The sequence below is a fragment of the Macrobrachium nipponense genome, chromosome 1 (assembly GCF_015104395.2).
Source record: "Macrobrachium nipponense isolate FS-2020 chromosome 1, ASM1510439v2, whole genome shotgun sequence".
Lineage (NCBI taxonomy): Eukaryota > Metazoa > Arthropoda > Malacostraca > Decapoda > Palaemonidae > Macrobrachium > Macrobrachium nipponense.
In genome coordinates, this window is record NC_087200.1 from 154094612 (window position 1) to 154118800 (window position 24189).

At 40.5% G+C, this 24189-nt stretch overlaps 1 protein-coding gene across 1 annotated transcript in view; it reads left to right on the top strand.

Annotated features, from left to right (window-relative positions):
• LOC135218976 (NADPH oxidase 4-like) overlaps nucleotides 1-24189 on the top strand; it is a gene marked incomplete in the record, with an annotated part of 231949 nt that overhangs the window by 153530 nt on the left and 54230 nt on the right. Inside the window, 1 exon segment of the mRNA XM_064255415.1 lies at nucleotides 18119-18933. Within this exon segment, the coding sequence (XP_064111485.1) occupies nucleotides 18119-18933 (815 nt within the window).

Here is a 24189-nt window from a genome sequence, read left to right on the forward strand (position 1 = left end):
TATGACAAGTAATGTGACTGGAGGGGGAGCGAGCGTGTTGTGTTGCTGACTAACGTTCATGTAATTCTCTCTCTCTCTCTCTCTCTCTCTCTCTCTCGTCTCTCTCTCTCTCTCTCTCTCTCTCTCTCTTACTGAGATGAGAGAATTTTTATGGTACATATATGTATGATATGTTTATTAATATTTTCAAATACAGGCAGTCTCCAATTATTGGCTGGGTTCTCTTCTTGGTTGGGTGGTGCTGATAAGCAAAAACTGCCAATAACCGAAATTCAGCAATTTATGGCGCTTATGGCACCGAGTTTCGTTTGAAATGGCACCAATAACCAGTTAATGCGCCTCTGTTAGGTATGTTATGGCGCCATAATGCTATTATTGGGCATCTTTATGGCGCCAATAACCGAAACTCTGACTGTCATGGCACCATAAATTGCTGACTGTATGACGAAAGACAAGTGCCGTAAAACCGGATCGTCATTGAGTCTGCTGATAACATGGGACTACTTGTAATAATACATAATAATAATAATATAACTGTAATTTAAACATTCATATATGATAATATTTTAAAGAAATACAATAATCTTTCCATTTCACTCTTCCTAAATAAGGATAACTCTCTCTCTCTCTCTCTCTCTCTCTCTCTCTCTCTCTCTCTCTCTCTCCATAAAATACATATGTCATAGCATAGTGGTAACGCTCTCCCTTTGTTTTGCCTGGAAGCGTTGCAAGTGTATGTATATATCTTTAAGGGTACTACTACATTTTAGGATAAAATAATAATTTACAGTACTAATTTTCAAATAATATTAAGTTTAATGAAGTTAAACAATAACAATGCTAAACAGGTTTTGACGTAGAAAAAATCTGTTTCTGGTGGTCACTGTTGAATCCTCAAGGATTACCCTTTCCTTGGCCTATCCAGAGCTCCATGTGACCAGACTAATGTCAAAGAATTCTTGTAAATGGTCTTATGGTGGGATATTATGTTGTAATGATAAATATTATAACACATGATAGAGTATAAATGGACTCAGGATAAGAGGGCACTTTCTGTTATTCTCAGTAAACACCGATATTCAGTTTACCTTTGTCAAAACCGAAAGAAGAAGAAGTGTTTGTGTACATAAGTACCGTCATATTGTTTATACAGTGTTCCCCCCGTATTTGCGGGGGATGTGTACCAGGGACCCCCGCAAATAACGCAAACCCGCGAATAGTTAGAACTCCCCTCTAAAAATCCCCATATCTGCCTGTCTTGAAAGTTTAGATACCAAATGTATACTTAAAGTATCATCCTACATCAAATATACCATTGAATTGGTATTACATGTATTAATATCATTTCAAAATCATCTTAAACATTTTACCATTAGAAATATATAAACAGCCAATAACAGAGAGAGAGAGAGAATAACTCCTTACGATATCAAAAGATTGAAAGGAACTTCTATAGGCAACACTTATTTCCCCTCCCATAAAAGGGATTTTGACGTAAGGAAAAATCTATTTCTGGGCGATTGGCTCGTGTCGCCAGCGAAATATCCTTTAATCTATTATTTCTAGGGTAAATGTACTAACACATACCAGAGAATAAATAAATAAAGAAAAAGTCAGTATAACTTACTCGCACACCCTCCAGGAGGGTGTCGGTATGAACACTAGGCGAGTGAGACCACTACCACGAGCCAAATGCCAATAGAAATCTCCCACTACAAAAACCCTCCAAGAGGGGAGCCGACCCACAGAGTGAGCAGCTCGTACTACTACTACTCCATCCCATGCTGCCGACTGCTGCGCCTCTGGTGGCCATCCTGAAGTTAGCAGACAATCTTGGGCGAAGGGATGGGTAGGGTGGGATTTCGCTGGCGACACGAGCCAATCGCCCAGAATAGATTTTTCCTTACGTCAAAATCCCTTTTCTGGGCTCAGCTCGTGTCGCTGCGCGAAATCGTACCAGAGAAATAGCACAAGATTGTAAACAAAAGCAATAAAATAAAATAAAATAAATCAGAATAGGTCTCAAATAAAAGATAAAATATATATATAAATAGACTATAATTGCTAAAAGATACATATACACAGGGGTATAAAATTAGAAATATGCTTAAATTACCCTTAAATCTAATCATGTTTGTTAACATAAGGTAATTTACATATATACAGGTAAAATGACTTACATGTATCAAATGGTATCTGTGTAACAGCATGTATCAAAAGTATAATAGCAATTAATATAAACAACCAACAATAATAATATATAAAGGAATGTATATGACTTAATATACAAAACCCGTAACCATTATAATATGATGTATCCCCTAGCATAAAAATAAGGGGAAACATCCATGAGATCAATGTTTATAATCATTTGTGAGTGTCCCTAACCAGACAATAAGGGGCACCCACTACACTATCACAAAAGCAGCTAAGACACAAGGTGAATGCAAATGAACAAGGTAGGAATAGACGAACTTTTGGGTGAGGCAGGTAGAAAGGAGGACTGAATCTTCTACTACAAATTAGCTAGAGTCAGGGGAAACTATGTTACCCGCTGCTACTGCTGGGAATTTCAGAGCTTCCAAGGACTTAAGGTAGTGACGTTTGAACACTGTCGGCGATTTCCATCCAGTATACTTTTTCAACTCATCGAAGTTCATATGTTGGAAAATAATTAATTGAGTGGCTACTGCTCTGACATCATGTGCTTTTGGGAAAGAGTCAGGATTGGCTTGCTTAATAAAGTACAGGATTTGCTGCCTTATGCCTTTAATGGATAAAGTTCCACCTTTTTCCCTCTTAAAGAGGGGACCCGATGAAGATGAGGAGGTCCTAGACAGAAAGGCTCGTAAGGTTGTAACTGGGCAAAGAGATACATCTTGTGGAAGGGGTAGTACCTTCCAAGGTTCCCACCTCATCAAAGGATCTTCATTCTTTGCTAAAAAGCTACGTTCCGGAGAAAGTAGGACTTCCCCTGTTGAGGGAACTGAATATGATCCGGGTCCCTGGATAGAGCCGACAGTTCTGAAATTCTTGCTCCTGAAGCTAAGCTTAATAAGAATAGGGTTTTTCTTAAGAGCATTATAACGAGCATGTGTCATTATCGGTTTCGGAAGCCAGTTTTAGAACATCGTTTAAGAACCATGAAACTGACGCAGGCCTTACAGAAGGCCTAAGCCTAGCACATGCCTTAGGAATAGACGAGAAGTAGGAATCCGTCAAGTCTATGTTAAATCCAAATTGAAATATCTTTTTCAAAGCTGACTTGTTTGTCGTAATCGTGCTAGCTGCTAAACCTTTTTCAAATAAGGATCTGAAAAAGGATATAGCTGAATTAACTGTCATGATTCTAATATCCGATTCTCTCAGGAAGATTTGCTAACTTTTGACAGCAGCATCATACTGCTCAAAGTTGAATCCCTTTTATCGGATTCCAAGAATAGAATATTCTGAGGGTCAATATTCGCATCTCTTTTTGCCGCAAACTTCATGAAATCCATAAAGTTAGGGTTTTGAGAATCCCTGAGGAAGCGAACACAGTCTTCGTTTGTACTGACTGGGAGAGCTTGGGACTGGGGATCTGAAGAGGACGAAGGCCCAGCTCCAAAATTAGAGGATACCAGTTGCTCTTCGGCCAGTCTGGGGCTACTAGAGCCACTTGACCCTTGAATGTCCTGAGTTTGTTCAATACTTTCAGAGGAGATTCACTGGAGGGAAGACATAAATCTTCTCCCAGTTGTTCCAGTCTAGAGCCAGGGCGTCCGTGGCATAGGCCAGAGGGTCCAGGTTGGGGGCTACATAACACGGTAGTTTGTGGTTCGCTTGGGATGCGAAGAGATCCACCTGTAGCCCTGGGACTCTTTGAAGGATCCATTGGAACGAACTGTTGTCCAGTGACCATTCTGACTCTAGGGGCACTGATCGGGATAGTGCGTCTGCTATGACGTTTCTCACTCCAGCTATGTGAGTGGAGGAAAGATGCCAACTGAACTTGTCTGCCAGGGAGAAGATGGCTATCATGACGTGATTTAGATGACGTGACTTGGAGCCTCCTCTGTTTATACAATGTACTACCACTGCGCTGTCCAGGACTAGCTTATGTGGGAGTACTTGGGTGGGCGTAACCTTTTTAGAGTCAAGAACACTGCCATTGCCTCCAGTACGTTTATATGAACTGACGGAACTGAGGTGACCAAGTCCCTTGAACCTTTTTGACCTGGGAATACCCTCCCCAGCCGCTTAAGGACGCGTCTGTGTGGATGGTGATCCCTGGTGGAGGGAACTGAAGGGGTACTGACATTGACAAATTCTTGACTCTCGCCCACGGCCGAAGTCGATTCTTTAGAATCAGAGGCACTGAGGATAGTTTGTCCTGGACCTGACATTTGCTCGCGAGCGCCAGATTCTGGTTAGGTCTTTCAGTTTGGCTTTCATTAAGACGTTCGTCACTGATGCAAACTGGAGAGAACCCAGGATCCTTTCCTGAGCTCTCCTTGACGCTAGTTTGTGACTTAGAAATTGCTTGACTGACTTTGCTATTTCTTTCCTTTTGGTTGATGGAATCGACAGAGTGTGGGAGGATTAGATTCCATTGAATGCCCAGCCACTGAAAGTTTGACTCTGGAATGAGTCTTGATTTGGTCCTGTTTATCTTGAAGCCTAGATATTCCAGGAACTGAATCACTTTCAGTGTAGCTCTGTTGCATTCCTCGACTGTTGGGGCCCAGATCAACCAATCGTCGAGTACGCTACTACCATAATCCCTTGCGATCTGAGTTGTTGCACTACCACTTCCGCTAGCTTCGTGAACACTCTGGGTGCCACGTTGAGTCCGAATGGAACTACCTTGAAGGAGAATGTCTGGTCTCCTATCTTGAAACCCAGATACGGACGGAAGTGTCTTGCAATAGGGATATGATAGTAGGCGTCTGTAAGATCGATAGAGGTGGTGACGGCCCCACGGGGAAGTAAGGTCCGCACCTGTGAGATCGTGAGCATCTTGAACTTGTCGCAGCAGATGGTTAAGTTTAAGCGGGACAAGTCTAAGATTACCCTTCTTTTTTGTGAGCCTTTCTTTGGCACGCTAAACAAGCGACCTTGAAATTTTAACCTCTTGACTCTCGCTATAGCTCCTTTCTGAAGGAGGTCCTCCGCGTACTCTGCAATTCTTTGGAAGTGGAAGTTGACGGAAAGGTCTGGCTGGAGGTGAGTTCGTCAACCAGCTCCAACCCAGCCCTTTTGAGACTATGCTCTGAGCCCATTGGCTGAAGTTCCACCGGTGGCGAAAGTGAAACAGCCTCCCTCCTACCTGAAGTTCTTCATTGGTTCTGGTAACCGCCTCGTCCTCCTCTGAAGTGCTTTCCCCTATTAAAGGGGCCTCCCGATCCTCTCCCACGAAAGGACCGCTTACCTCTGTGGCCTCCCTTACCCGAGCGGTCATACTTCTGAGAAGCTTGACTCTCGAAGGCTTGATTGTAAGCTGGAGAGATGGCGTAAGAGGTGGAGGGCTGAGGCTGAGGGGATATCACATAAATTGGCTGTGATTGACCTTTAGAAGTGGAGGGTTGGGCTGTCTGCACTAACGGTACCGCTGGAACTTGTTGAGGAAAGCGTGGTTGCTTTTTCTGGTAAGGTTGGAAACGCCTGGGTTTCTTTTGTCCCTTACCTTTAGGTGTCAGGTCTTGCCTCCTCTTAGCCGTAAGGCCCCAACGATCCTTAAGGCTCTGGTTCAACCTCGTAGCCTCTGACTGGACTTCCTTAACCATAGCTTCTGGGAAGAGATCTGCTCCCCAGATGCTAGACGAGAGTAACCTATTCGGTTCATGCCGGATGGTTGCCTCTTGTAGGACATGACTTCCATACAATTCGTCGAGCAGTGGCAAACTCAAACATATCTTGACTGTACCGTTTGAGTCAGGGCTTTGGTCATGAGCTTAAAAATCGGTCTGATCCATAAGCCATGGTAGCTACCTCAGACATAGCCATAGAATTGATTGTGGATCTGGCTAGTCGCGATTTTGCTCAAATTCAGCCTGAATAAGGCTATCTGGGAGCCTGGGTAGCTTTTCACCAAACTGCTCCATAGCACAGTCCGGTTTGAGTTTGCCAGCTGAGAATGTGTTCGGCAAGTCTTCCCACAATTCTCCAACTGAGGGGAGCAACGGAGATGTGGGATCTGCTTCCTTCAACTGCGGTATAGGTTCCCCCTTCTGGGCCGCTGGGATGGTCGACCTCGCGATCTTGGTTAGGAACGGGAGCGGGGTACTCTCATCCATTGTGAAAATGGTAAAGGGACTCTTAAACGGTTGTATCTTGGTGTTAGAACAATCCATGTCCTCTAAACACCTGAGCCATTCTCTCTGAGCCTGGTCTCGTGAATAGAGGACTGTCTCCTTAGGTACCCTATCGTCCCGCACCATAGCCGAAGGCGTGAGCCTTGCGTAGCCTATGAACGGAGGCTGGAGGTCTTCCGGGTAGAACTCGAAGTCCTCTATTCTTCGAGTCCCAAATTCCGGTATAGAGATGAGACCGTCCTGGAAGGGGGCGTATGACGCTACTCTCCATGGGTTGTTCATAGAGAACTGAGGTAGTGAGTCATACGGAGGAAGTTGAGATCCACTTGTGTTGGAAAGTGGAGGAGAGGCTAGAGGAGCTTCTCTCAGCCCGGCTATAATGGAGTCCTGGGAAGTAATCCTATCCGACAGACGAGAGATCATTTGTTCCATGCTACTCTTTAGGGACCCAACCAGGTCACCCACCTGTTGCAACAGGCCAGCATTGGAGTCCAAAGCCGGAGCTGCTGCGGAGGTGGAGGGGAGGCTCTGAATCGGAACCAACGGTAGCGGAACTGGTGACTCTGCCGGAGTGCGAGATCTCTCTCTGGAGGATTTACTCCTCGAGGACTTAGAGCCGGAGCTAGAAGCTTTAGACCTGGCTGCTCCGGGATTCCCAGCCGGAGACTTACGGGAGGAGGATGAAGCCGAAGTCGTCTTCTTAGACGACGACGACGTCTTAGTCAAGGTCATCACTTTAGCCTTGACCTTAGGTCTAACCGAAGCGTCAGGAGGAGAATATATTTCGTCACCCGTAAAGCCTTGGAAGGATGGAGAGGTTGCAGGGGTAGAAGAAACAGTTACGCCCAAGGGTGACCCTTGGGTGTCCACCTTACCTACCTCGACCAACAGGTCGTCTATACCTACCATAGGTTCAACATTAATATCCAGGGTCGCGACATCCGTAGAGATATCCTGGTCTTGATCAGTTAATGAGGTAGCCAGCTGTTGTTGGATGAAGGCGATAGTCGGAGCCGCCTCTTACCGGTCGACGTATCCTGTCGCCTTGCCTCCGGGGAAGATTAATAATGCCAACCGCTTCTCCAGGATGTAGGGCTGTCCCTTGGCGGCGTTTTTCCCAAAACCGCCGACCCAGGCCCGCAGGGTAGCCAGTGCGGTATCCCTTACTGCCGGCGCCTGGAAGAGAGGGCGTAGTTTAGATTTAAGAATCACTTAAAACTAAAACTTAAAGTATAACTTAAACTAAATGCCTTAAGTTAAAGTAAATGATGAAAACTTAAGCGCTAAAATAGAAGCGGAGCAGCTACTGGAGATGGAATACTTACCCCTTCCAAAAGCTGGCTCACCAGATCGTAACATATGGTACAGTCTCATGGTACCAGACCTGGATGTCCCCGAGCGGAGTCGCGCATGGAGCATGGGACCGGCAAACTTCGTGTCCACAAGGGTCCTGAAGTGTGGCGGAACATCCCGGATGCTCACAGTTGGTGGCCTGTAAGTGGGAAGACACATGAGTATCTTAAAAAAACATCACTTACAGTCCTAAAGGACAGAAGAATCGTTGCATGCCGGAGCTCGGAAAAAATTTTGGGCATAACCCCTCCCTGCATCGCCTGAATAGGCTATAATCCCGGAGAGATCCGGTAAGACATGTAAGGGAGGGGGGATGGTTTAAGGTACTTAAGATAAACTTATAGATAACTTAAACCTAACACACAAGCAAACCGGACTAAGTCCAGTGCGTAGCGGAGGCAGTGTAGTAACTCAGCAATACGTAAGGTTTAGCAGAGACCCACTGTATGCTCCGGTCCACTCTACTGGGTGGACTAACAACTTTCCGCTGGATACCAGGACTCCGATCAGGAAGGAGCCCTAGTAAGGTGGGAAAGGGCGAGAAGACATACAGGCTCGAGCTAGCCCGGAGCGACAAGGTAGCGCGGAGGGGGGGAGGGGGGGGAAAGGCCAGTACCCCCCACTCCGTACCACCCGGCCGGTACCGAGAAGCCGGAGAGGTCGAGACCAGTCTGGGTCTGTCCCGACTCCCTAGCCCCTCCGCCTGAGGGGAGAGAGAGGGAGGCAGGCTCGGGTATGCGGACGAGCATGGGCAGACCGACCCACACCCCCGCCCGACTCTATGGAAGAGCGGGAGGGGGGGTGGGTGAGAATGACTGGCACAGGCTCTGGCTGTCCCGTGATCACGAAGTGACCACGAGGCGGTAATAAAACCAAATACGACAACTAAGCCTAGGACAACCAACTGATCAGAGAGATGCTATCGGGAGCCATACTGAACTGAAAAGTGGTAGCAATAAGCCCACTGTGCCAAACCAACTGATCAGAGAGATGCTATAGGGAAGCAACCGAACTGATGAGCGGTAGTATAGGCTCAAAGAGCCAGGACCTAGGCTAAGCCAGTACGCCTAACAATCAACCTAACTATAACAAAATACACGGTATAAATAAATAAAATGAAAGAAAGAAAACAATATAGCAGGAGAAAAAATCCAGGAGTGTACGACTAACCCGAAGGCAAGTCTACCACTCAAAGCTAGTCAGAGGCCGATACTAAGAACCTGGACTAGGGTCTGGATAGAAGAAGCCTACGTAAGGTAAAATACATGCATGCATGACAAACCTGAGTAGACCGTACCCTAAGTAAAGCGGATAATAATATAGAGCGAATATAAATAAGGGGATGTTCTAGGTATGGGAGACCAAGAACGAACCCACCACGAGGCAGAAAACCCCCATGCTGCCATGCTTCCGACCCCGAGATGTATTTATACCTAAAAAACGGCAATACTGTCTCAGGGCCGGAAAAAACCAACTAACCGTAAATACTGAGTACTTAACTTAGCTGCTGCGATAGCTGCACGCTCCATAATAGAAAATCCAATGAAAGGGCACAAAAAACACAGAGGAAAAATATCACAACCGACTCGTGTGCGCTAACTTGAAAGGATGGCCACCAGAGGCGCAGCAGTCGGCAGCATGGGATGGAGTAGTAGTAGTACGAGCTGCTCACTCTGTGGGTCGGCTCCCCTCTTGGAGGGTTTTTGTAGTGGGAGATTTCTATTGGCATTTGGCTCGTGGTAGTGGTCTCACTCGCCTAGTGTTCAATCCCGCACCCTCCCGGAGGGTGAGCGAGTCAGTTATACTGACCTTTTTCTTTATTTTATTTATTCTCTGGTATGTGTTAGTACATTTACCCTAGAAATAATAGATTAAAGGATATTTCGCGCAGCGACACGAGCTGAGCCCAGAAATACATATATCTATTCCAGAGGAGGGAGAAAGAGAGGACTGAACAATTATGTTTGTCTGTATATTAATTCTTTTGCTGAGAGAGAGAGAGAGAGAGAGAGAGAGAGAGAGAGAGAGAGAGAGAGAGAGAGATGAAAGAAGGAAGAAACAGAAACACCAAATGTAAACCTTATGTAACATCCTACATCAAATTTACCTTAAATTATTATCATATTAATGTATTAATCTTAGAGACTGTATCAATATAATTTCAAAGTAATCCTAAACATTAGTACTCTTAAAGGTATATATACGTACATACATACGTACTTCTAAAACTTGCAGCCAAGAGAGAGAGAGAGAGAGTTGTCCTTACACTATTTAAAAGTGAAATGGATAGATTATTGTATTTAAAATACTCACATATGAATTTTGTAATTACATTTGTAGTATTATTATTATACATATAGTATTATTATTGGAAAATATTAATAATAAACTTATTTCATACATGTACCATAAAAAGGATCTCCTCAGTAAGAGAGAGAGAGAAAGAGAGAGAAATTGCATACAAGTCATTAAATTCGTTGACCATTGTATGGCACTGTTACTTGACATGTGTGACAGCTTCCCAGCTCCGAGCGTCACTGGAGTTATGAGAAGGTAGGGAAATTGATACAGAAAAAGACAGGGAAGAATTTTCATCTGAAATTAGTTATTATTATTATTATTATTATTATTATTATTATTATTATTATTATTATTATGATTATTTGAAAATATTAATAAACACATGCATCTACCATAAAAATTCTCTTATCACAGTAAGAGAGGAGAGTTATCCGTACGTAAGTGAAATGGAAAGGTAATTTTTATCTCTTTAAAGTACTACCACATACGAATTTTGTAATTACAGTTTTATTATTATTATTATTATTATATTATTATTATTATTATTATTATTATTATTATTATTATTAATAACAACAGAAAATATCAATAAACATTTTACATACTAGTGCTATAAAAATTCTTTCATTTCAGTAAAGAGAGAGAGTGTGTTTATCTCTGTTCTCTCAGAAAATACTTATAACGCTTCCAGCGAAACAGAGGGAGGGAGTTACACCCGATGATATACATATCCTGTGTGGCAAAAGGAGAGAGAGAGAGAGAGAGAGAGAGGAGTTATCCTTAATTAAAAGAGTGAAATGGATAGATTATTGTATTTCTTTAAAATACTATCACATAATATGAATTTTGTAATTACAGTTATATTAATATTATTATTATTATTATTATTATTATTATTATTATTATTACTATTATTATTTATTTATTTTTTTTTTTTGCTCTATCACAGTCCTCCAATTCGACTGGGTGGTATTTATAGTGTGGGGTTCCGGGTTGCATCCTGCCTCCTTAGGAGTCCATCACTTTTCTTACTATGTGTGCAGTTTCTAGGATCACACTCTTCTGCATGAGTCCTGGAGCTACTTCAGCCTCTAGTTTTTCTAGATTCCTTTTCAGGGATCTTGGGAATCGTGCCTAGTGCTCCTATGATTATGGGTACGATTTCCACTGGCATATCCCATATCCTTCTTATTTCTATTTTCAGATCTTGATACTTATCCATTTTTTCCCTCTCTTTCTCTTCAACTCTGGTGTCCCATGGTATTGCGACATCAATGAGTGATACTTTCTTCTTGACTTTGTCAATCAACGTCACGTCTGGTCTGTTTGCATGTATCACCCTATCCATTCTGATACCATAGTCCCAGAGGATCTTTGCCTGATCGTTTTCTATCACTCCTTCAGGTTGGTGCTCGTCCCCACTTATTACTGCAAGGTAGCTGATGTTTCTTGCACAGGCTCCAGTGGAGGGCTTTTGCCACTGAATCATGCCTCTTTTTGTAGCTGGTTCTGTGCAAGTGCCGGGCATTCGCTTGCTATGTGGTTTATGGTTTCATTTTTCGTATTGCACTTCCTACATATGGGAGAGATGTTATTTCCGTCTATCGTTCTTTGAACATATCTGGTTCTTAGGGCCTGATCCTGTGCCGCTGTTATCATTCCTTCAGTTTCCTTCTTTAGCTCTCCCCTCTGTAGCCATTGCCAATTGTCATCACTGGCTAGTTCTTTAGTCTCTCTCATGTATTGTCCGTGCATTGGTTTGTTGTGCCAGTCTTCTGTTCTGTCTGTCTTTCTCCTGTCTCTGTATATTTCTAGGTCTTCGTCTACTTTTATTAGTCCTTCTTCCCATGCACTCTTTAGCCACTCGTCTTCACTGGTTTTCAGATATTGCCCCAGTGCTCTGTTCTCGGTGTTGACGCAGTCCTTTATACTTAGTAGTCCTCTCCCTCCTTCCTTTCGTGTTATGTATTTGCTCTTGGGTGTAGTGCTTTGTGTATTGTCATATGTTTCCTGGCTTTCTGATCTATGCTGCGGAGTTCTGCCTTCGTCCATTCTACTATTCCTGCACTGTATCTGATTACTGGCACTGTCCATGTGTTTATGGCTTTTAACATATTTCCGGCGTTGAGTTTTGACTTGAGTATCGCCTTGAGTCTGCATATATTCTTTCCTGATCGTGTCCTTCATCTCTTGGTGTTTTATATCCCCTCCTTCCATTATTCCCAGGTATTTGTATCCTGTCTCATCTATGTGTTTGATGTTGCTCCCATCTGGTAGCTTTATCCCTTCAGTTCTCGTTACTTTGCCTTTTTGTATGTTGACTAAGGCGCATTTTTCTATTCCAAACTCCATCCTGATGTCCCCAGATACAATCCTTACAGTCTGGATTAGGGTATCTATTTCCTTGATGATTACTATTATTATTATTATTACTATATTATTATTATTATTATTATTATTATTATTAATTATTATTATTATTATTATTATTATTATTATTATTATTATTATTATTATTTTAAAGTATTAAAAACAAATAGTACATGTACTATAAAAATTCTCGAGTCTCAGTAAATGAGAGAGAGAGAGAGAGAGAGAGAGAGAGAAATTGTATGAACACTTGGTGGCAACAACACAACAGCTCCTCCCCCTCCGTCCCATTACTTGACATATCTGACAGCTTTAGTACATGGAGTTTGAGAGAGAATACTGGGATTTCCTTCATTGTTACATAATTTTTCAAATTTATAAATTAAAATCTTACTAATTCACTTTAGTATTTTCTTTAATGAATTGATATTATTGCTGTATACATTAATATTAATATTTGAAAATAGTAAATCAATTATTTATCATACAAAAAAAAACATACATTTCTGTAAGAGAGAGAGAGAGAGAGAGAAATTATTTTATATTATGTGATATCATTTAATCGTATTAATCTTACTAATACAGTATTAACCCTCTTACGTCGAACCCCTAAAAATCAAAACCTCTCCTGTATGCCGGCGCCGGTTTGGAGTGAGCGCAGAAGCGGAAAAAATAATTTTTTCAAAAAATAACAGCGCACTTAATTTTAAAGATTAAGAGTTCATTTTTGGCTCATTTTTTTGTCATTGCCTGAAGTTTAGTATGCAATCATCAGAAATGAAAAATAATATCATTATCATATGTAAATAATGCGAGATATGGTAGCGGAAAAAAAAAATTCATAGATAATTGTATTCAAATCACGCTGTGGAAAAAACGGTCAAAGCTAACGAGTTACTTTTTTTTTCATTGTATTGTACACTAAATTGCAATAATTTTGATATATAATACATAGTAAAACAATAAAAGCAACACCGGAAAAATATTATCACAAAATGATGTACGAATTCGTAACGCGCGGACGTAAAAAAATTTTATTTTCAAAAATTCACCGTAATTCTAAATATTGTTCTAGAGACTGTTTCCAATTTGTTTCAAAATTAAGACAAATGATTTAATATTACAATACTGTAAGAGTTTTAGATTAGAATTGCAGATTTAGACCATTTCGGACGAGTTAAATTTGACCGAATGTCGAAATTTTTATATATATTTTTTTTTTATATGCACATATTTCGGAGATGGAAAACGCTACAACCTTCACTTATTTTTTATTGTATTCTTCATGAATTTGCGCACATTTTGATATATGAAACTCTATACGGCTAATATGAAAAGGAGCAAACATTAGGAGAATGCGATGTACATATTTCGGAGACTTGCGGCCGCGAATCGGCGCGCGGATTGAACTTAAATATATTTTTCAAAAATTCACCATAAATCACAATATTGTTCTAGAGACTTCAAATTTGTTTCAAAATGAAGAAAAATGACGGAATATTACTAGGCCGTAAAATTTTAGCTTACAATTGCGTTTTTCAACTATTTCGGTAGAGTCAAATTTGACCGAACCTGATTTTTTTTCTATTTATCATGATTTATATGCAAATATTTCAAAAAAAGAGAAAAGCTACAACCTTCAATCATTTTTAGTTGTATTCTACATAAAATTGCGCACATTTTCATATATAAAACTTTATGTAACAGCTAATTTTAAATGGTGCAAACATTTCGACAATCGCACAAAAAAAATTCTGATTTTTTCGGAAGTTACCGCGCGGACGTAAGGAAAATGTTTTTTTTTTTTCATAAATTCACCATAAATCGAAATATTGTGCTAGAGACTTCCAAGTCATTGCAAAATGAAGTTAAATGATTGAATATTACTAGAATATAAAAGTTTTAGCTTACATTTGCGTTTTTCGACCATTTCGGTAGAGTCAAAGTTGACCGAAAGTTTGAAATTTTTGCACTTAACGTTATTTATATGAAAATATTTCGAAACTGATAAAAGCTACAACCATGGATTGTTTTTTGTTGTATTGTGCATGAAATTTCGCACATTTCCATATATAAAACTTTATGTAACGGCAAATTTAAAAGGGTGCAAACATTAGGACAATCGAACGAAAAAATTTATCGGAAGAGTTATCGCACGAACGTAAGGAAAAAGTTTTTTCATAAATTCACCATAAATCGAAATATTGTGCTAGAGACGTCCAATTTGTTGCAAAATGAAGGCAAATGATTGAATATTACTATAATATAAGAATTTTAGCTTACAATTGCGTTTCCCGAAATTTCGGTAGAGTCAAAGTTGACCGAAGGTTGAAATTTTTGCACTTATTGTTATTTATATGAAAATATTTCAAAACTGATAAAAGCTACAATCATGAGTATTTTTTTGTTGTATTTTACATGAAATTGCGCACATTTTCATATATAATACTTCATGTAAAGGATAATTTAAAATGGTGCAAAAATTATGTCAAAGTGACGAAATAATTTTTGAGATGTGTCACTGATACTTTTTAGTGCGATAAGAAAGAAATTCGCGCTTGCGCGCCTGCGTAGCAATTGTAAACAAAACAACGCCTTGATCCGTGAACTCCCAGCATCCCCCAAGGCGCGTGATTCAAAAGTTTTCGGCTGGTAGGCCTATAAGTATTTTTCCGCGAATTTTAAAAAAAACTTTTTTGAGCCGACGTATGATACGTCCAATCGGCATACGGGAGACATTTTGACTCGACGTTTAATACGTCCAATCGGCGTAAGAGGGTTAATCAGTATTAATATTTGAAAATTAGTAGATCAATTTTGTACCATAAAAATGCATTTAGTCATGAGAGTAACATCAAAATACACTAATTAGTGACGATTTTCACCTGAAAAGCCCGCGAATAGGGGAATCCCCGCAAATAATGGGTAGATATGGTCCAGAGAGAAATCCGCGAATTCGGAGAACACGAATACAGGGGTCCACTCTATATGACCAAAATCTAACCAAGACGCCATTCCTTTCTGTTGGTCAATGCAAGATGATCCCTTACCCAAATCCCCTGTCTTTTTGTCAAGGAAGTTGGATGTTTTTGAGGACTCAACAGCGTCCACCAAAAATAGGTTTTTCCTACGTCAAAACCTGTTTTTTTATAGCATAGTTGCTGTCTCGTTCTTAAGGAGCTTTACAAAGAAATTGACAGGTGATGAAAAGCTCTTGAATTTTAATCCCAACAAACCGAAAACGTTTTTGGTCCAGGGTCAAGCCACTAGTTTCAAGGCCCGATTCTTTATTCCAAATACCTTTAGGTTTAGTAGCAAAGAACAAGAAACTAAGTTCAAACTCAAGATTTTTAGGGTGAAGTTCTGTGGTGATTTACATATGCATGCTGGGTATGGTTGCAGTATTGTCAAACCTTCCCCAGCGATAGTTAGCATACCTGCCTGTTAGGAAGACCTATAGTTTGCCGCTGTAGCGCTTACGGGTCAAGACTATCCATGCCACCTACTGATACACAGTGTAGTCGAACTTGTTCGAGCTCGTAGCAAGTGTTGCTAGAGTTTAGGAAAAAATGGACCTTTTGGGATGTCTGCCATGACCTCTAGGTAAAACCTCAGGTGCTTGAACTGGGCATAATGGGTTAGCCTCTTGCATGATGTATTGTCCTTGTCTAAGAGAGCCCAGTTTGCTGATAGCGCACCTGATGCTAATGCAATCAAGGAGAACACATACTGTAGCTTGTGAGTTATTGTTGTATCAGGCCTACTGAATTGAAGGGCTGATTGAAGTCAGAGCACCTTGTTCAGGTACCAAGTGATTGGAACCCTTCTAGAGAGGATCTTTGTAGTACAAAGGACTACAGAAGGAAGTGACAACTTATATACTAGAGTAATATCACAAAATTATAAAACAATGGTTCCATTAATACTGCCTTGTATGTAATTCCATGATTGTCTTCAAAAAGAGATAAGAAATTTTAAAAATTGTTTCCCCAGAATTTTTTTACTGGGCTCTTGGTATGGATACAGTGGTCGCCACGTATTTGCAGGGATGCTTATCAGACCCCCCCGACAAATAGTTAGAACCCTTGAATAGTTGGAACCCCTATAAAAACACTTAAAACTGCCTATTTTGTTAGTTAAAACTCAAGAAAAACCAGCTAAAATTTTTATACAGGCGGCCCACAGTTAGCGGCACAATCACTTAGCATCGAATCGGTTTTGCAGCTGTCATGAAAAATATTAATTAAAAAATAAGGTATTTTTTACGGCACAATTTTCAGTTAACAGCGCCGCAAGTGCCATTATGTCTAAAGAGTACATACATTTGTAGAAATACCATTCAGACCATAAAGGTTATGCAACTGATATTACGTAAAAATTTTTATTGAGTTATTGCATAGGTATTAGGGTAAACTATACAGCCAGTCCCCGGGTTACGACGGGGTTCTGTTCTTTTTGGGTGCATTAAAAACTATGTAAACAGCATTCTTATTGCATTTGCATCAAAACAAACTTCAAATATTGATTAATTTGCATTTTTGATGTCATATTTCTTGTGCCAGATCAGCTTTGTAGGCGTCGTAACCCTGGAACATGCGTCGTAACCCTGGAAATAATTTTTGATGAATATAATTTTAAAGCGCCTTAACCTCGGAACATCGTAAGCCGAACCCGTCGTAACCCGGGAACTGCCTGTATGCCCATGATGCTGTTCTCTGCCACCGCCTGCCCTCTTCTGAAAATATAGTTAAAAAAGTGCAAATTTTTGCAATCGATGTGTTGATTTATAAATGTTCATGCTTTTATGTTTAAAATTTGTATGAAAATGTATTATTTATATGGTATTTATATTTCTTTACATAAATACCATACAAAGGCAGCTTATGAAACTGCCCTCCACGTTATCAGAGGATGTTTTTTCATGTTCGTTCTTGTCCGCTACTGCCTGCTGCTCTTCCAAAAATATCAAGTCAAAAAAGTGCAAATTTAGTGATCGATGTGTCAATTTTATAGATGTTCATGCTTTTATGTTTAAAATCTGTATGAAAATATATTATGTATAGGGTATGCTTCAGTAGGACTTCATTGTGAGCAGTATAGGAGAGTTGGGGAAACAGTGGACAGAGATGATTAGAACTACTCTGGGGAGGCAACCAAGTGCAAAGTTTAATGTGAAATTTAAGAATTTTTCCTTTTTTCACTTTTACAATTTGATTTTTCATATTTTCAGCAATGTAAAAGTGAAACTCTAAAGTTATTTCACATATACTATATGGGATAATTGCTGTGCAGTTGCCTTTCACTCACCTAATCAGTATTCCACCATTTAAACCAATTTTTAAAAAATTAAAATCCATTTTCTTTGCCGAACTCCCCCATTCCACCCATCTGATTAAACACAGATGTCCTCGTTGTGGAGCAAAGCCTCTTTCTTATGGGAAGAAGTGAAAGATGGAGGGATTTTACTCATATTGTGCTGAGGTCTTTTCTATGTAAATTGCATATATGATCGTCACTTTGTTCCAAAGTGTAAGGCTCATTTCAGCTAAATGTTAAAATAAAATAGAATTTTTTTTTTCTTATTTTCAAATATTGCATTCTTATATTTAATTTAGTTTTGATTGCATGTATGAGAAGAAAAATCATATTTCACAGTAGAATCAAGTGATATAACCATGAATCAACTCTTTAAGAGAAGTTGCAGGTGATGAATAGTTCTGTTTCATGTTAATTCTCTGTGACAAAGAAAAGTTTAGTTACTCCTGCAGCTTTAATTTCTTATTTTTATATTTTCTCCACAGCCACCTTCGGAATATGCTGATACATTTACTATACTGATGCGTGTCAGAGGGGATTGGAGCAGAAGATTTTCAAAACATTTCCCAGCTTCAGAATCAAGTTCTCCTTTGCAATGTGGTCAGATGCCAAATGATACCGATTCTCCCTATTGCCCTGTTATGACACAGTCTAGTCTGAGAAATAAAAAAGTGAACAATAATGCTAGTCAGTCAGTGCACAGATATCTTGAACACAGTCAATCTATTCGCGGAGATTATGATTGTAACCCACCCAACATATCTTCAGGTCCACCTACTGATCCTTTGTATCATGTGCTCTCAATTAGAAAATCTAATAGTTACTCATTTAGCCCCAGAGAATGTAGTAATAAAAGCTTGAAATTATTTAATCGTGCAATATTTCATAATAACAGAAATTGTGTCCATTCAGAGTTTTTATTTTCCAACATATTGTTACTTCAAGGTAACAGAAACTCATTACCCCACAACAGTGAGTTGCTCAGCCCTCATCCGAATTATATTCAAGAAAATTCTGAAATCAGTGATGTATGTACATATTTCAGTAAATCAAAACTGTGTTCTCACTCAAAGGGTCCTTGTTGGGGAAGTGGAACAACAAATAACTGTAGAAATAGTTTCATACAAAATAATAATAAACTTAAGCAAAATGGACTTGGAAATGATATTTTGTGCCTGTGTCAAGAAGTATGCATACCTTCAGGACCCCATAAATGCTGTTTGAATACAATTAATAACAAAAGTGTAAGGGAAGAACAGAGAGATCATGTAATTAACTTCAATGCATCATTTTATCCCAGGTAAGGATGTTTGTTTTTTATTATAGTACTACTTTTTATAACTTTTAAATAGCTCAAGTTTGATGTGAACTATTCAGTAATATCCTGAGTCTTAAGCCATGGACCATATTCTTTAGTGGATTATAACAGCAACAGGATTTAATTAGAAAAATGCTGTTTGTACTATTCCCTTTTCTCAGTTACTTGTGAGATATACTAAAATTCTCCCATCTTTCTCCATAACACTGTCAGTATGTTGACACAGCTTGTGGATTAGAGCCAAGTCAGTTATTTTAAGAAAAATATTAAGATTAAGATAAAGACTCCCAAAGATATATGATTTGCTATGTAATATTCTAATTTTTTATATTCTTCCTGTGTATGTGTTGGGCGAGGAAGCCGTGTCGCCCAGTGAAATATGTCTGCTTTAGCACTATTTCTAGTAAAATATTGCTATAATACCAGAGAACTGCTAAATTGGACATGTCAGAAGCTTCTGACTCGCTCACCTATATAAAAGGTGTTGGTATAAAACTGGGGCATGTGTTAAACACTACCACAGCAACCCCTCCAATTAGTCGTTTCCTCATCAAAAGACCCTAAATACGGGGAGCCGACCCATAGGTCACACCTAGCTACCCCGTTGAAGGCGTCTGTGACGTCATACTTATCGATAGCCATATCGTGTTCGTATGTTCGAATATAGCTATTTGTTCTTTTATTTTTATTCTTGATTGCGGATCGTCAATCTACCTCTTCACCCAAGTTAAGTACTGGTTCCGCCCTTTTTCAATATTTAGAAAGTGAATTTGCCTTTCGTTTTGCCTTTATTTAGGATTTTATTAGGCGTCACTTATAAGTAGCGGGCGGGCGGCAAGTCGCCTTTACGGCTTATCCTTGAATTGTACCGATTTCGAGTGGTCTTCCTCTCTGCTTGTAACTTGTGATATTTCAGTACATATATTTATTTATTTATTTCTTGGTGGCAGTTTTTAGTCGATCCTATTTTCGCTTATGTTTTGTTATTTTAATTATTTTCATGTTTTTCACGGGGGTCTTCATTCGAGCACGTTTCTTTATTTCGTGCTTCACGGTTTATCCACTCCCCCCGTTATTATTAAGTTTGGTTTATTTCATTCAAGAATTTTCCCTTTTTTCTTTTCGTCAGCTTGCCGTTTCTTATCGTTATGTCAGTAGGCAAGTAGTTTTTCCCTTTTGCGCCCACAGTTATCGAGTGGCCTTCATTGCGGTTTTATATTTTACGTAAGTTTATTTTCATTTCCCCCGTGTTAAAGCATGATTTTCTTTTAGCTTTAAGTAATTGATTTTATTTTCTCTATGTATATGTTGGATGTTAGGTCGGTTAGCCTACATAGGCTATGCCTGCGTTTTCCTCGTGATCTTTTATTTGCGAGGGTACGCTGCTCACGTGATCATCACCCCATCAGCCCGCCCCCTCACGTGGGGCCCCCAGTAGTTGGGTGCTCCTCTCGCCTCGGTTGTTGCTGACAGCCGTTCCCATCAGCGGAGGGGGGGATGTAGAGGGTCCTCCAGGACCTTAGGTTAGTGGGTGTCGCTTCTCAGCCGACCGCCTCCGGAGTTGATGATTGCTTTGCGTATGCAGCCTCGGCTTCCGTGGATTTGTTGCGCTCTGCTTCTTTCAGCTCCCGGAGCTTACATCCATCCGCCTAAAACATTCCCTCTCCGCATAAGGCGGATTTAGATTCCGGCTTCTCCGGTAGTCGTTGAGGGCTATGTTTACGGAAGTTACTCTTCCGTAGGCGGAGATATGATATTTGTTATTTTAGTTCTCTTTTTTTATTTTTATTTTCTTTTCTTTTTGCCACGGAACTTGCGGGTTCATGTGGCCGTCCCGGGTTACTCCGTGTACCCCCCACCCCGGGTCATAAAGCTCCGGGTGGTTTTATTTCTTACACAGTCCCCGGGACGTAAATATATGAATATATATGTATATATATATATATAGGGGGGGTCCCTCGAGTTTACGACGTTGATAAGTGTTCTTAAGATGCGTCGTAACACGATTTTCAGCGTAAGTTCGGAACATTAAAAAATACCACATTGATTTAATGTAAATACCTATCAATAACAACGAGAGAACAATTCCTTACCTTTATTAATTTGATTGGCTTGCACACTGGAGAGGAAGCTGCGGTGCTGGAGAGACTGGGGAGGTTAGTGAAGAGAAAAAGAACCTCCAGAAGATGCTGGAGATGCTGAGGCAGGTGATTCTTGAGGTGAGGAGAACATACTACTGGAGATGCTGAGGCAGGTGATTCTTGAGGTGAGGCAGAACATACTACTGGAGATGCTGGGGCAGGTGAGTCTTTAGGTGAGGCAGAACCTACAGAAGGTGCTGGAGGATACTGGGGCAGGTGAGTCTGGGTTAGCAGAACATTCAGAAGGTGCTGGAGATTGTGGGGCAGGCGAGTCTGGATTAGCAGAGGCAGCTGAGGTAGAGGGTACAGGATCTCCTGCAGGCCTCTCTACCTTCTTAAAATACTGCTCCAGGTTAGTCTGAACAGAGAGCGACCTCTTTTCATCCCAAGATCTCCTTGTAACAAACTGCATCAAATCCATGACGCCTCTGGAAACCCTAGTGAACCTGTCCAAGTTGGGATCCTGAGCCTCAAAAGTTGACAACGCTTGCTGCAACTCTGCAAAAACATCTTGTCAAGTCCTGCCTTGTGAAAGCTTAGGCTCTGGGGTGGGTGCTTCTTCTTCTTCCTCTATCATCTGCTTCTCCAGTTGTATCAGGTCCTCAGCACATAACTCCTCGCCATGAGACTCCAGCAGCTCTGTAACATCATCAACCTCCATCTCCAAATTGATATCCTTACTCAGGGCAACAACGTTCTTGACAACTAGCTGAACTGTGTCCTCAAACCCATGGAAATCATTCACAAATTGAGGGCAAATTTTCTTCCAGACACCATTCATGTTGTTTGCTTAACCTCCTCCCAGGAATTAGCAATGTTCTTTACAGCATCAAGGATGTTGTAGGATTTCCAAAAGTCCTTCAGAGTCAAGTCCTTCTTGGTTTCAGTTGCCTGTAAAGCCATAGCAATTGTCCTTCGTAGGTAGTAGGCCTTGAACGAAGCAATCACTCCTTGGTCCATAGGCTGTAAAAGGGCCGTGGTATTAGGTGGAAGGTAAACCACCTTGACATTAGGGTTGAAGTCTCCCAGCTGGGCAGGGTGTCCAGGGGCATTGTCCAGCACTAGCAACACCTTAAAGGGGATACCCTTGGAGGCGCAATACCGCTCCACACTTGGAACAAAATGGTTTACGAACCAGTCCTCAAACACTGCAAGTGTCACCCATGCCTTCTTGTTGGACTTCCAAATTACTGGTAGTTGACCCCTCCAAATGCCCTCGAGTGCCCTTGGATTTCAGCCTGATACATCAACAAGGGCTTCAGTTTGAAGTCGCCAGCAGCATTACCCCCAAGAAGTAAAGTTAGCCTCTCCTTGCTGGCTTTATGACCGGGTGCTGACTTCTCCTCCTTGGCGATGTAAGTGCGGTTAGGCATACGTTTCCAAAACAAACCTGTCTTGTCTATGTTAAACACTTGCTGAGCAGAATAACCCCCCTCCTTAATTATCTCAGACAACGCTTTAGGAAATTCACTCGCTGCTTTCTCATCCCCACTAGCAGCTTCACCTTGCACTTTAAGGTTATGGTAATTAGCCCGAGCCTTAAATCGCATAAACCAACCCCTACTAGCCACAAACTCTTCACTTTCACTTCCCTCCCACTTTCTTTTTTCAACGCTTCAAACAATCTTTTCGCCTTCTCCTGAATCACCATAAGGCTGACTGGGATACGCCGTTGATTTTGGTCTTCCAACCAAAGCACCAATAACCTTTCCATTTCAATTATTAGACCACTACGCTGCTTAGTTATCACTGTCGCTTTCATAGGAGCAGATCCTTTCACATGTTCAACGATGCGCTCTTTATCTTTGATAATGGTAGCAACGGTCGAACGGCTAAGGCCAAGCGAGCGGCCAATGTTTGTTGGCGTTTCTCCCTTCTCAGATTGCTTTATAATGTCCACTTTAATTTCCATGGTGATGGCCTCTTTTCTTCGATGCACTACCATCAGAAGAGTCCGCCTTGCGCTTGGGAGCCATAACAAAGAGCAAAAAGTTAAAAAAACGATACAACACGAGGGAGAGAGAGGCAGTGTAAACAACCAAAATGGCGTATGGACGAGGAATGAGCGTAGCGAAGCGACGCTGTACTCTCCCCCACAAAGCGTATTCTTCCGCCATGTGCCCGGAACTAGTTCGCGTTTGTTTACGTCGCTTACGACGCTAAACCGCGTAAGACGGAACGACGCAAAATATTATTTTTTATATTTTTATGGGGGCGCGTTCGTAACCACGAAACATAGTAAGTCAAGACCGGCGTAACCCAAGGACTTACTGTATATATATATTATATATATATATATATAATATATATAGATATATATATATATATATATATATATATATATATATATATATATATATATATATATGTATTGCTAAAGCAGACATATTTCACGGGAGCGACACGGCTGAGCCCAGAAAAAATATTGTTAGTTTAGTCAGTATTGATACTGTAGTATATCAAACAAAAATATTTTGTAAACATAGACCACTTATGTACTGCAGATATGTCACCACATGTACAAACCTTCCATTCTGAATTCTTTAATATGTACAGCAGGCATGTCAAAGTGATGTGTCGGTAACAAAATGAAAGATACTGTGAAACAATCATAGGTCAGTGTACCCCCCTCTAAAGGGAGACAGTTCACTCTGTTATTCATTTGATTTGGATCAAAAATTATTTTGATTGGACCCTGTTATTGTATGGTGAGTGGATACGTAGCTAACAGTTTTGCAGTGTATCTTCAAGCCATGGCTGCATTGCTTTTCTTTTACTTTCCTTCTGTTTCCCTTGGACTAAGCCTTCAAACTTATTTGTTTTGTTCCATTTTTTCACCAATAATTTAATAACAAAGTTTTATTCCATTTGGCTATAGTCAGTGCAGTATGAGTTGACAAACAAAAACGATAGAAAAATTAATTTCTCCATCTAGTTAACAGATACCAGCATCTTTAAAACAGTTAATTTGACTTTGAAAGAGCCAAAGCTATATGGGTAAATTTCCTGCATTCATAATAACAAAAGGTCTAATTTGTTTGATGTCTGGATAGTCAGAGTCAGGTCTGGCTAAATTGTTGGATTATGATCCTTCATT